Source organism: Prionailurus bengalensis, chromosome E1, assembly GCF_016509475.1.
Source record: "Prionailurus bengalensis isolate Pbe53 chromosome E1, Fcat_Pben_1.1_paternal_pri, whole genome shotgun sequence".
Taxonomy (NCBI): domain Eukaryota; kingdom Metazoa; phylum Chordata; class Mammalia; order Carnivora; family Felidae; genus Prionailurus; species Prionailurus bengalensis.
This window is the reverse complement of record NC_057347.1, coordinates 10,881,189-10,895,043: the sequence shown is the minus strand read 5'-3', so window position 1 is coordinate 10,895,043 and position 13,855 is coordinate 10,881,189. Positions and strand designations below refer to the sequence as shown.

Genomic DNA, 13,855 nt, shown 5'->3' with positions numbered 1-13,855 from the left:
TGGGCTGAGAGGTCGCGGGGACGCAGCAGCCCGCTGACACTGCAGGGAAGGGCCCGGCCCTGCCGCTCGCCTCAGCTTCTCCAGCTGCAGAATGGGGTGACAGCAGCTGCCCCCCACCCCTGCCTCCCAGGGCTGCCCGCCACGAGCGCACAGGAGCGCAGCCCTGGGCTCTTGCACCCACAGGACATCAGAGAATTGCGTCGAACCCCCTCATCGTCCAGACAGGGAAACTGAGGCCCCAAGTGAGGCCACGACTTGTCCCAAGTCAGAGGTAGCCGGTGCCAAAGCAGGACTGAGGTCAGCTTGTCCTTCAACCTCAGGGTTGCCCCTCCAGACCCTGTAACAAATGCTCTATCACGTCTCAGAGGAAAATAAATGCTGGGAGCTCTCCGTTCAACCAGCATGTCTGGAAAATAGGTTAAAATCACACATTCTTACTTCTGAACTGCAGCTGGTGACTTAAACTGCAGAGCACCAAATGAAAAATACTTCGATTTAGAAGGTGTAGATCGTACAACTCTGTGAACAAACACACTAAAACTGTGTATTAGTTTTGTACAGTTTATGTGGCTGAACTCTATGTGAATTATACTTCTGCAAAGCTGTTTATTTATTATTACTTTTTTAACGTTTATTTGTTTCTGAGACAGAGAGAGACAGAGCATGAACGGGGGAGGGACAGAGAGAGGGAGACACAGAATCTGAAACAGGCTCCAGGCTCTGAGCTGTCAGCACAGAGCCTGATGCGGGGCTCGAACTCACGGACCGCAAGATCACGGCCTGAGCCAAAGTTGGACGCTTAACCAACTGAGCCACTCAGTAAAACTGTGAAAGAAAGAAAGGAAGGAAGGAAGGAAGGAAGGAAGGAAGGAAGGAAGGAAGGAAGGAGAAAGGAAGGAAGGAAGGAAGGAAGGAGGAAAAAGAAAGAAAGAAAGAAAGAAAGAAAGAAAGAAAGAAAGAAAGAAAGAAAGAAAGAAAGAAAGAAAAGAAAGAAAGAAAGAAAGAAAAAGAAAAAAAGACAGGAAAAGAAAGAAAGAAACTCATAATGTCAGAGCTGGGAGGGATCTCAGATGCCATCGGTTCCAATTATCTGTCCCTCCGCCCATGCTGCAGATCTGCAAACTGAGGCCCAGTTAGGATTTGCCTCGGGCTACATGGGGAGCCACGCTCAGGCAGCTTCTAGCACCCCTCTGCTACTTGACCGCAAGCTTCCCCAAATCCCTGGGTTTAAAGCTCCAGGCCAGTGATACAGAACAGTGGCACCCCCGAGCGGGCCTGAGACTCACCCCCTCCTCGTGCCCCCAGGTCATCGTGCAGCGGTCGCTGTCCGCCCGGGACCTGAACCATGCCAAGGCGGGCTCCATCCTGGCCAGCTACCTCAAGATGCTGCCCATGGGCCTGATCATCATGCCAGGCATGATCAGCCGTGCGCTGTTTCCAGGTAGGACAGACACCGGGGGCTGGGCCGGGGCTGCAGGGGGTCCAGGGTTCTGGGTCCCTGACCTGCAGTGCTCACCGGGAGGAGAGGCAAAGGACGAATGTGAGGTGTTTCCTAGCCTAGGGGAGAGCGGAGGAGAGTGCTCCCCAGGGCCATAATCAAAGGGATTGACATGGAGGTGGCTTGGCATAAGGTCCAGACAAGGACCACTTACTGCCGTGTGACCTCAGGGCTAGAAAGAACCATCTCGGTGCGGTCAGCAAACAAGGGAGGGGGTCAACCGCTATGGCAGGGCAGAGTTGACTCCCTGTAACACCAGTGTCTGAGATCTCTGGGTATGTTAGGTGCGTTTCCTTTCGGCTCCCAGTGGCTGGCTTAGGTTGACTTTGTGGGGCACTGAGGCTGTGGGTGCCCAGCGTGGGTTGGGACCAGCCACGCGTGTGGCCCTGGGTGGTTGCCACCTACCCCCTCCCTCTGCTCATCAGTTTCCCCATCTGCACATAGCGTGCAAAGCTGTCCGATCTGGGGATGCGGCATCCCAGCAGGTGACCACACTGGGTGCTTGGGGCTGGGGGAGGGGCTCCCAGGACCCCTCACGTGCAGGGACCCCGACCCACCTGGGTCTCCTTGTCCGTGGAGTGTGGAGCCTGCATCCTCCTTGGAGTACCCGCCTCTTCTCTCTCCCGACCTGGGGCCCACGGCGAGCCACCCAGGGGTCCACCAAAGGTCCCGCGGGTCATGTGGGGGGCACTCAGCTGTCGTCGGGGGGGCTGGGCTGGCCCGTTGGCTACCTGCTCCGAGTGGCGCCTCTGCAGAGGGGCTGAGCGCCCCCTCACCTCAAAGTACTCGTCCGACACAGAAGAGGAGGCCGCCGAGGGCCGCTGGGGGCCAGGGCCAAGGCCAGAGCTGCCTGAGAGGCTGTCCTGGTCACTGAGGGTCACATAGTCATCATCATCTTCCTCCTCTTCCCCATCTAGCCCATTGGGGATCACCGCTCCGTGGCCGTCGGGGTCATCCTGGGTCACAGACACCTGCCGCTGGAGTGGGGCATGGCCTGGGCCCGGTGTCCTGGGCGGCTCATGGTCTGTCCCATTCTGGGGCGTCTCCTCCCCTGGGGCCTCCAGGGCCCAGTCCACACCGTCGCCGCCGTGCTGGGCAAGCAGCTCTGCCACAGGGACTGTCCGGGGCTTGGGCACGGGGGGTTGTGGCTCAGGGTCCCCCTGGGGAAGGCCGTTCTTAGCACTCTCAGCTGGGACCCTGTCCTCGGGGGCACCGGGCCCGGGGGTGGGGCCACAGTCCTGGCTTTGCCTCCACAGCTGGGTGCCAGCTTGGGAAGTGTCTCGGATCTTGATGCGGTTCATCTGGCTGGGCTGGGGGTTCCAGATGTTGGGGTCAATGATATTGATGTAGCCCAGGATGTCACTGCCGGGCTCCGGGTCCGGCTCCACCCACGTGGGCAGGTACTCGAACATGTTGGCCCGCTCCAGGTTGAGCAGCCCAGGGTGGATAGGCGGGGGCGCCTCGGCGAGGTCTCCCGGCCGCTCGGCCAGCGCCGCGCCCCGCAGCCCCGGGGGCTTCTTCCCCTCCTGCTTCTCAGAGGAGGTCTTGGCGATCTCGTCGGCACTCTTGGCCTTGACCAGCGCGTACTTGGGGTTGACGAGCTTCTTGGCTACCGTGCCCGAGGGCACCAGTGGTACCATGGAGGGCAGCACAATGGGCTCCGGCTCCGGCTCCTTCTCCATGGGGATGCCCTTGAGGCTGACACCGTGGGACATGAGGTACAGCTCCTGGAACTGCCGGTCAAACATCTCCACCACCTGGCCAGACAGCACGGAGATCACGTTGCGGTCTGTCCTCGCGGCCGACCACGTGAAGCTGCAACACAGCGGGAGGGGGCAGCCCGGTCAGGCACGTGGGGGCCTGCCCCCCTCCCTCCAGCCTGGGCCCCCCCCCCCCACCGTGCACCCACAGGCCGGTGTTCATCAGACTGTGGCCACGGGGCCCTGGATGGAACCAAGAAGTGAGCAGGGGCAGGGAACGGCACAAGCCTCGGGGTCAGACCTGAGTCTGGGACAAGTTGCTTACACCGAGGCCGCTCCCACCTGTGTAAAACAGCACAGCGTGGGGCTCCTCTTGGGGGTTAGGGCCCCCCGTAAGGACGCTCACAGAATGCCCGGAACATCCCTGCTGTCATCCGGTGCACATGGCAGGTGCTATCACCCGTGACTTTGCTGCCAAGCCCAGCGTGGCTGTGGGCAGCCCCCGCCCTGTGCCCCCTGCTCGGTGGGGCTTGCAGAGCTGGGCCACAGCTATCCTCATCCCGGCCCATCCTCGAAGGCGGCTCTAGGAGTGACCGCCCTGTGCGCCTGGCCCACACCCATCTCTAGGCTGGTGACACCTTAGGCTGGAACAACAGTCTTAAAGACAAAAGCCCTCCCCAGCCCGTTTCCGGAGACAGGCGGGCGGCGTGAGGGCGTGCCCCAGCCCCGCTCACACCTCAGCAGTTTTGGGACCAGTGAACCGGAATAACCAGGGTGTCATAAGGCAGGATTAAGGGCAGAAACCATCTGGGAACCGGAGCCACCTCTGTCCCCAGCCCCCAGAAAGCTGGAGAGTCACCTGTAGGAGCCGCAGATGGCCCGGTCTCCATCCACGAACATGAACTTCTGGGCCAGGGCACCCTTGAACTTGGTGGCCGACCGTGTGAAGAACTCTGTTCCCCCGCTGCTCCGCACCCTGAGATTCTGTGTTGGGGGGACAGGAGGCAGAATTACATGTGATCAGAGCACTGACCGCACTGGCGGGGTGTGCGGGGGAGAGGGGCTCGGATGGGGAACGATGGAGCAGTGAGGCCTGGAGAAAGGGGGTGTTGTACGTGGGGACCACAGGGTCTAGACCAAGGTGGCAAGTGCAGCGATATGAAGGTACAAAGTTGGGGGGGGGTGACAGTGACAAAGGGCATGGGGCAGGGTGGTCTGGGTGTGACCCAAAGGCTGTCCACAGGGCAGCCCTGGGCAGGAGAAGACCTGCGTGGCCAGGCCAGCTTGGGAAAAGCCGGTGCAGGTGGCGGGAGGCTATTGCAGGGTCTTGAGCAGGAGGGGCGTGCAGACACAATTTAGAAAAGTCCCCTGGCGGCTGTGCAGCTGGGGATGGGGGGGCCTGCTCTCGGGGGACCTGGGGATTGCACTCGGGCGAGTCTGTGGCCTTCCCAGGGTGAGTGAGCGGCCCTGTGGCTCCAAGCAAGCTAGAAGGGCCCCGAGAGACCATGGGAAGGGAAGTGAAGACCCAGAGGGAGCAGACCCGGGGCCACCACTGCCTCCCGTCAGAACGAGGTCGCTCCTGCCTTTCTCTGGACTCTCTGACCACCTGAGGCCTCCTTGGTGTGCAGTCTGTGGGGCCCCGTGGCACTCTCTTTCCACCAGGAGAGCTGGGGCACAGCAGACCCCAGGAAGGGCAAAGCGAGTGCGGCTGAGGCCCAGGAGCGGAGGGGACAGTTGAGGGGACCCCAAAGTAGAGCCTCAGGATGGGAAGGACACTTGTGCTCATCTGGTGCAGGTAATTCCCCAGAGTGTGTTAGAAACCCAGGCTCCCGGGTGCCCCCAGAGATGTGCCTCCGGAGGACTGGGGTCAGGCTGGGAATTTCATTGTTTTATCTATTGATTTTGAGAGACAGAGAGAGAGAGAGCACAAGTGGGGACGGGGCAGAGAGAGACAGGGAGAGAGAGAATCCCAAGCGGGCTCTGTACCGCCAGTGCAGAGCTCGACGCGGGGCTCAAGCTCATGAACCTCGAGATCACGCCCTGAGCCGAAGTCGGATGCTTCACCGACTGAGCCACCCAGGCACCCCGGGAATTTCATTTTTAACACAAGCCCCAGTGAATCTGACACCTGTCCGGGGCAGGAACCCCCTTGACAGCATCCTGACCGGTCTGCCTGCGGGTCGCTGTGACAGGAGTCACTCCCTCCAGGGGGCATCATACCTCTGTGGCTTCCCCGTCGCCCTCGCCCACTCACTGGCCCCCGCTTACTAACTGCCCACTTGTACACTCATTCCTCAACCCTGCCAAGCCCCCAGCCACACACACAGAAAGGACTGTGACCAGGACGCCCCACTGGAGGTGAGGGAGGAGGCAGATGAGTTAGAGCCCCCAGTGTGGGGGGCCAGGACAGGCTCCAGGGAAAGCCTGCCATCGAAAGAGGGCGAGAGGATGAGTGGGGCAGGCAGGAAGAGGGTGCAGCATTCCAGACGTGGGAACACAAAGGCCTGGTAACAAAAGCAGCCAGAGAGGACATCGCGGGAGGAGGGTGGGTGATGGAGCCTGTAGAACAGGCTCAGCCAGATGCCCATGCAAGACCCCACACCTGCTTAAGGGCCTGGCTCAGCCCTGTGGGCAGTAGGGAGCCATGGAAGGATTCAGAGCAGGAGTGACTGGCTTGGAGCTGCCCCTCAAGAACAGTTCTGGCACCCAACGGTGGGGCAGGGGGGGAGGGCGCATGAAGCAGTGAATGAGAAGCAGGAAGTGGAGGACAGGGAGGGACGGCCTGAGTCAGGGCAGGGGCAGCGGAGAGAAGGGAGCGGGAGCCTGGCCTCCGCTCGGGCCCCCGGCCCAAGGGCGCTCCTGTGTCTGTTCTCTCTGTGACAGGTCTCAGACCCCTCTCCGCTGGGCAGCCCCAGGGCAGTACCCAGAGCTTATGGGGCGGGCATGGATGTCCACCTGGCTGTGGGCTGAATAATCGCTGGGTGTTGGGCCCAGCCCAGTGGGCAGATAAGCCTTTACTCCCAGGGCCGGCTCCCCTGCCCCCCAGGCTGCCTGTCTGTACACAGCCAGCTCAGCAGGAAGCTGGCCATGACCCAGGACAATTAGTGCTCGTGACTTTGTACCCAACACGGAGCATGCTCAGGGACCAGAAGTTGTAAAAAGATCCTGGAGGCGCTTCGAGGCCTTTTCCAGTCACCTGCGCCCGACCACAGCCTGGTTCTGTGGCTTCTGTGGGCTCCCGGCCCAGAGCTCTGCATGCTGGGGCCACAGGCCTCTCCTCAGCCCGGAAGAACAGCCTCAATTCCCCCCTCACCGGTGTCTGCCCCCGCCCACCTCAAAGCGTGGCCCCGTGAAGGGCCCAGGAGGTCACCACCTACATCTCAGAGTGACTCAACTCCGGGAGAGGCAGCCTTGGCTGTGCCGGATTTGCTGTGGGACTCGAAGTGGGTCTCTGGCCCTCTCTGGGCCTTAGTTTCCCTGTCTGCATGCTGCATGGATGGCCTCGACTCTAAGGCCCATCCAATCCTGGAGCTGTTTGTTCCCGGGTGGGTCCCGCCCCATGGGGCCTGGCCCAGATGAGGTAACGTCTCAGGAGTCAGGGCTCGGGTGAGCGCAGGGAGAGGATCCCACAAAGCTGCATTGTCTCCGAGCCCTGGGGCACCCCCAGCAGAGCACGGAGCAGGCAGGGTGGAGGGCACCCAGGCTGGCTCAAGAGGAGTGGCCGGGGCAAGCCCGTGGACCCTCTGGAACCTCAACTTGCTCGTGTGTCAAAGGGGCAGTGATGGGTCCCCGAGCGGACATCGGGGGGACGGCTGGGCAGTGTTTCATCCGCTCCAAGAGCAGCTCTTGCCCCAGCCACGTATGGGGCACGGTGTGGGGGACACTAGGCTGGGGCACACCTGTAGTGCCCTGCCTGTATCCCCCACGGGGCCTCTTAAGCTCACAAAGATGCCACTTGACCCTGTACTGAGCTGGCCGTGGCCCACACGTGGGACAGTGGTAGGCAAAGGGGACCAGCCCAGTGCCCCCTCCCCCCCCCCCCCCCGGAGCTCTGGTCAAACATGGCTCCAGTCCTGGCACCAAACGGATGCCAGCTGGGCCTCCCTACACCTCAGTTTTCTCACCTGTGAAATGGGCCTACCTGCTCTTATGCTTCAGGGCTGCTGCAAAGACTGAAGGAAGCCACGGTGCACGTGGCTGAGGGCCAGCAAGGTGCCTGGCACTCAGTGGGGGCTCCATAATTTGAGGTGCCAAAGTAGGATGTGACACCACATGCAGTGTGCCCGGGATACGATCCGTTCTGCTCAAGGGGCAAGAGGGGACTGACACAGAGGACCAGAAAATATCTAGAGTGTCATAGGTCAGGCCCAGAGAGGCCAGGACTGTCGGCCGTGTGTGACAGTCAGGTGGGCTCAGGGAGGGGGAGTGACCGACCCATGGTCTCCCAGTAGGTGGAGTCCAGCCCCCAGCTGGACCATAGTGGCTCTCTGCAGGGACCTGCTAACATCTCCTGGGCCCGAGGAGAAGTGGGGAGGCCCGGAGACACATCCTGACCAGGTCTGGCCGGTGACAGCGAGATCGGGCCAACCGTGCAGACTGCAGGGGACAGAGCACCCATGTCCCCATGCTGGGATGAACAGCAAGAAGCTGGGATGAACAGCACCCTCAGGGGTAGGGGACGGGGCAGGGCTGAGCCAGCCCAGCTCCAGGACCCTGATGTCTGAGGGGCCCCTGGCTCTTCCCCTATGGTGGGTTGCTCACTGCTGGTATTCCGGGCTAGGCGATTCCCTGTTGTGGGGACTGTCCTGTGCACGCTTAACAGTGTCCCTGGCTGCTACCCGCCAGGTTCCAATAGTACCCTCCCAGTCACAACCGTTAAAAAAGTCTCCAAACATTGCCAAATATCCCAAGCCAGGCAAACCCCGCTTGGTTGAGAAGCATTGCCCCACACCCCGAGTCCGTTACAGACCCAGGCCAGGATCAGAGACGGCAGGACGGGAGGGGAGGGGCACCAGAAGGGGGCCAAGGCTGGCCTGGCCAGCGTGGAACCCAAGCCACAGGCTGAATCCCTGTATCCTCACCAAGTGCCTTCCCACGGCCACGGTGGCTGGAGTTTTCTTGTTCATCAGAAATAGGTCCGGCCTTAGCCCAAGTAGCTGCTGGTTTTTCCAGTTTGGCCGCACAGAGCCGACTAGCTTTTCAGATCAGTCAGGCATCTCACAGCTCTGGTCCTGTCTCAGCTGTGAGGCTGGAGGCCCAGCCTGGCTCCCCCTGCCTCTGGGGCATCCCTCAGCCCTCGGTCTCACCCCAAATGTGACTGGGTCACCTGGCGTGGCTCATTCCCACACTCCCTGCTTGAGAGAGTCAGGGGCCAGCTGAGCCAGCAGGCTGGGGTGCTTGGGGATGGCTGGGACCCTCACACCCGGGAAGGTGCTGGCACATGTCTTCGCACTTGACCTCAAAGGCAAGAGAGGGGTTGGCCCACGCAATACACCGGCTGTTTGCAGAATGTGTTGTGTGAGCTCGAGGCTCAGGAGGCAGGAGGCTGGGGTGCAGGGTGGTGGGCTGCCTGGAGGTGAGGGCGTGAGGGCAGTCCCCAGCCAGAACACAGCTTGAAGGGGAAGGGAAAGGGAAAACGAGGCCCAGAAAGATTCAGTATCTCTGCCCAAGGTTACAGTGCAGGTGGCAGAGATGGGCGCAGGCCTGGCTCCTGGCGTTGCCCAGACTGGTGCCCGACACCCCCACAGTCACAAGGATGACCCCACCAGGGTCAGACCTGTATCCTGGGCCTGTAGGAGCTGAGGGCAGGTCGCTGCAGAGCTGGGCAGGGGTGGCGGGCAGCCGAGGGCGGGCCCAGGGATTACCGGCAAAGGAAGTGCTCCTGAGACAGGTCCGGGCCCAGCTGGCCCGCGGGCAGGGAGGTAGGCCGAGCAGGCAGGCCCTCGACAAGGTGACACTCGGCCAGGGCTGGGCGCACAGGAGCCTCTGGCCACCTGCCCAGGCTGTGGAGCGGGCGGGCTCAACAGCAAGAATGAGGAGGTCAGGGTCACACGTTCTTTCCCAGGAAGGTACCTGACCCTCCGTGGCGCCCAGCTCCTGGGCGCGTCACTCTGCGGAGCCTGCTAACATTCCCCAGAGCAGGGACGTGGTGAGCAGGGCAGAATGTGCCAAGGACCCCTGGGGTGAGCTGCCCCTCCCATGCTTCGGGCTATGGCCTCATTTCAAGCTCAAGTGTTGGGGGGTTGGCCTCACACACACCCTCCCCCGCCTGGGGCCTGGGGTTTATAATTTCTTGTTATTGCCAACAGCCGCGTAACTCCCCTTAGCGCACAGAGCGCTTTTACAGCCATTGTCTCCTCTCATTTCATCCTCAAACAACCCTATGAGACATCATTACGGCCACGAGGCACCGGAGGCTCAGACAGGTGGAGCCACGTGCCCAAGGCCCACGCTGGCTTGGCACAGTGAGCCGTGCAGGCTTCTGGGTCACGTTCTCAGCCCAGTCCTGCCTCCCCCCCACCTCCTGGGAGCTCCGAACGCTCCGAGCAGACTTGCATCTGAGCCTCTGCTGCTGAGGAAAGGCACTAGACAGGGGGCTGGGCCTCGGAGCGGCCAATCCTGGGTTCAGATCCCGCCTGGCATGGACAAGCTTCTTCATCCTGCCCCAGGAGCATGCAGGCGCTGAGCAATGGGATGGGCGTCAGGTGCGCACTGGGCACGCGGCAAGGGTGCAGTGGGGATGGGCCCGGAGGTTCTCTGATCTGCTGCCCACAGGGCAGAGGCTTCTGCGGTCACCTTTCAAAAGACGCCTCTTACACGCTCTGGACCTCTCCAGCATGAGCTGTCTGCCCCGGGAGTCGACGCTCGGTGCTAATTACACGGCGGGCAGCGCGGCGGTGGGTGAGCGCGGGGCTTGGGGTCAGCCCGCCGGAGAGACCACATAAAAATGGCCCCACAGCCACAGACTCTCCGCCTGGAGAGCTCACAGCCACTTGAAAGGCCTCAGCGGGGATGGGTGGGCACAACTGACAGATACTGACAAATTACAGCCACCGGAGCCCAGCCCCTCACGGACCAGCCGGGCGTCGCCCCTTCTCCGGGGACTTTGCTCAGATCACAGGCCTGAAGCCCAGGGGATTCTGACCCGTCAGAAGCTGGGGCTCAGCCAGGGAGCGCCGGTGCTGGCCCCCACACCCCATATGTTTAACTTAACGGGCAGCAAGTTAAACACCTGCACAGGTGCCTCCGTTTCCCCATCCATAAAATGGGAACAACTGCCCTATCCCATCGGGTCATCACGCAGAGTAAATAAAATAACCATGTGAAGTGTCTAGGATGGGGCCGACCCAAGTGACATACTGTGAAAGTGTCAGCTGTTGTCATGCGTACTGATCTGTACTCTCTGGGGAACGTGCTGCCCACAGTAGGTGCCAAATGACAGCTGGGTGGAAGGAGGGCTCCTCCTGCCCGCAAGCGAGGGACCAAGTGCAGGGTATCTGGGCGGAAGAGCCCAGCCCCCTGGCCCATCTGCCTCTCTTTGGGACCAGTGAAATCCTAGAGCCCAGAGACAGGAAGTGATGTGCTCAAGGACACACAGCAAAGCAGTGTGAAGAAACCAGGTTCACCCCGATCCCTCCACCTCTGCTCCATGGTGACCTTCTCCAGAAAACCCTTTCTACTCTGCTCTCCCTCCTCAAGTTTATTTCAACTCTGCAGCCATCAAGGAATCCTTGCCTGACCTCAACCCGAGGAAGCTGCCTCTGTCAGAGCCAGATCCACCGGTGGGTGGGTGTCGCACAGAGAAAGATTCTGGCTTAAGCCCCCAAAAATAACTTCCTGGGAGTCAGAGCTCTCCAGATAGGATGTAAGCTGCTGGAGACCAGGTGGTGAGCGCCCTGTCACTGGCAGTGTGCAAGCAAAGACAGGTAACCAGTGTGGCATGGGCTGCTTTGAAATAACATGTGATATGGCACCTTGCGTGGGTTCCAGTGTCTGATCAACCCTTGATCAACATTTATCTTATCTCTGACTGTTGGAAGTAGTGTCCTGTCCCTCTGGGCATTCAGCCAGAGGTCAGGCGACCACTTGGCAGGAGGCTCTAGGATCACTGACCTCTCTGTGCCAGGCACAGGACTCCATCCCTAGAAGGCAGGTGCTCCAAGTGTTTGTTGACCAACTGAATGACCGCTTGGTCATTCATGACCAGCCAAGCTCACCTTGAGGTGCCCCAGGTGCATGCGGGCCCGCTCACACATGTGCAGGAAGTACTTGACATTGCTCTCGTCCACGATGATGTACACGGCCACCTTCCTCTTGAAGCCGGCCTCCAGCAGGTCCTTGAAGATGTCCACGTCAGTGAACATGTCCATGACCACGGCGATCACCTGCGAGCAGGAAGAGACCAGGGCTGTTGGGCAGCGCGGCGGTGGGGACAGGTGCCTCGGCAGGACACTCAGCCCTCCCACACCCACCACCCTCTCTGGGCGCCCCGCTCGCCCTGCCCCCCACGGCCTCGGGGCTGGGACTGGACTCTCTGGAGCAGCGGCAAATAGAGGAGAAGCACATTCAACGTGCCCGCTGTTTCCATAACACGAGACTGCAGAGAACAAAGCCTGCGTATCCTGGCCGGTGAGGCAGGTGCAGGGAAGACAGAACACCTTGGAGTCGGGGTCTGCAGCCTGAGGTTTGGAGCGTGTCAGGGCCAGTCCCCAGAGCAGCCTTCCTTGTGGGTGTCAGGGCTCAGCACGGGGGCGCCCTGTTTTGGTCCCTTCCTGGGCTGCATTCCCGAGCCAGAACAGCAGCCCACACCATCGCCCTCCGCCTGCCACCCTGGGACGCCGAGATGAACCCGATGTATCAACAGCCAGGAAGGCAGCATCCGGCACAGCTGTTCTTGAGGTCACCCGTGCAGCTCGGGGCTGCTGTGGACTTTGGCAGGCTTTCTGCTGCCACCTCTCCTACCTGGCTGGACAGAGTCCAAACCAGCATGTGTGACATCTGTCCTCACAATGGCTGACCTCAAGCCTCCTGGACCGGGCTCAGGGTGAGACCCCAAGACGTCAGCGTGCCTCTACCCCAAGCCCTAGCCCGACGTGGGCAGTGACATGCTCCAGGCCGGACAGGCAGGGGCACTGGCCGGAGTCAAAGCACAAAGGAAGGAAGAAGCAACAGGGAAAGGACAGGGTGGTTGGGATGAGCTCCTCTGCGTGGTCAGCAGACGCTCGGGCCTGGTGGGGCTCGGTGACCATCTTTGGCCTTCTGTCTCGTCCCCCGTCCGCCCCTGTCCCACCAGGCACTAAGGGGGAGCCCATGAGAATCAGGGCCTGATGCTGACAACCAACACAGACATCCGGCCCCTCCAATCCTTCAAGGCTGGCACCACTGCCCTGTCCAGGGTCTGAGAACCTTCTGGAAAAGCCTTACACAGAGAGGCCAGGGACTCGGCCATACAATGAACTGGGAACAGTCAGGCTAGAACCTACCCAGGCCCGCTAGGGAGCCAAGTTCACCCCCACCCCCACCATGAGAGTGGCCTGCCCGGCTTCCCCTCACTGGGATCCGCAGGCACAGGGTGAAGGAGAGGCAGCCTGGGACCTGCTGGGGATGAGTCTGCACACTCTGGTGAGCTCACCCAGCTGGTCCCTGCAGGCCCATTTGGGCTCCTCCCTGCCCTGCCCTGCCCTGGACTCGATCTGTGTGACCCTGAGCAAGACGCCTAGCTTCTCTGGGCCCAGCTCTCTCTTTGGCACAACGGGTGCAGTGGAGCTGTGGGACCAGCCAGGGCGCCATGGTGGCTGAGGCCCAGGATTCACTCCGTTCTCTGGGGGACAGCCGCTCGCTGGCTCTGAGTCTCTGAGGGGCTGTTTCGGGTCGGGCAGAGGGAGTTTGTACGGACTACGCAGGGGCTATAGGGTAAGCAGGGAGGAGCCAGTCGAGGCAGACGTTGGTTCCAGTTGAGAAGGCACTTTCTGACCCGAAGTTAGGCAAAGGGTATTGATAGAGAGTGAGTTCCCCGTCCCAGGCGATGTTTAAGGAAAGGCCAGAGATTGCTTGGCGAGGAGGTGGATGAGAGGGCAGATGAGACACGAGGGCAGCCGGGTGGGCTCACGACAGCCTTGGATTTCACCGGTGGAGCATGATGAGACCCTGAGGTGGCTGGGGTGGTGGCAGGGACTTCCTCGCCTGGGATCCCACAGCCCTAGAGCCAGCCCTGGGATCCCCTTGGATAAGGCCGCCCCTGGAAAGGGCGGAGCCAACCCAGTTCTCCTCCGAGGCAGCCGTCACCCCTCGTTTCCTTGTCTCCCCCACCAGATCGGTCAGGCCCGGTTCCAGGCCCTGCCTGCTGTGGCAGATGGGGACCTGCCCTGGGCCTGGGCTGGGGGACATGCCCCGGCAGGACCCACTCCACGTGTGTCCTTCCCCAGTCGCCCTCTAGCAGGTAGGGCACTTGATCCAGGGATCATCTGCTGTTGGGCTGGACCTGTTGGGGCCAGCCCCCCATGGTGCATCCCTTCCACAGGGTCCCCGGGCTGAGCGCCAGCTCTCCCCAAACACTGGGTTCAGTGCCAGGGGGCGGTCAAAGGAGGGCTTGTAACAGGTGCCGGCTGACGCCGGGAGCAGGGAGGGGTGCTTGGTGCCCCCTAGGCACCGGGATGAT

The 13,855-nt window shown here is 61.3% G+C and overlaps 2 protein-coding genes across 2 annotated transcripts in view; one reads left to right on the top strand and one right to left on the bottom strand.

Annotated features, from left to right (window-relative positions):
• SLC5A10 (solute carrier family 5 member 10) overlaps positions 1–13,855 on the top strand; it is a 58,112-nt gene that overhangs the window by 15,843 nt on the left and 28,414 nt on the right. Inside the window, exon 9 of the mRNA XM_043583281.1 lies at positions 1,306–1,441. Within this exon, the coding sequence (XP_043439216.1) occupies positions 1,306–1,441 (136 nt within the window). The remainder of the gene's footprint in view (positions 1–1,305; positions 1,442–13,855) is intronic.
• Positions 1–13,855, bottom strand: part of FAM83G (family with sequence similarity 83 member G) — a 28,382-nt gene that overhangs the window by 2,280 nt on the left and 12,247 nt on the right. Inside the window, exons 3-5 of the mRNA XM_043583280.1 lie at positions 11,415–11,582; positions 4,058–4,182; positions 2,056–3,313 (exon numbers count right to left, since the gene is read on the bottom strand). Coding sequence (XP_043439215.1) covers positions 2,056–3,313; positions 4,058–4,182; positions 11,415–11,582 — 1,551 coding nt within the window. The remainder of the gene's footprint in view (positions 1–2,055; positions 3,314–4,057; positions 4,183–11,414; positions 11,583–13,855) is intronic.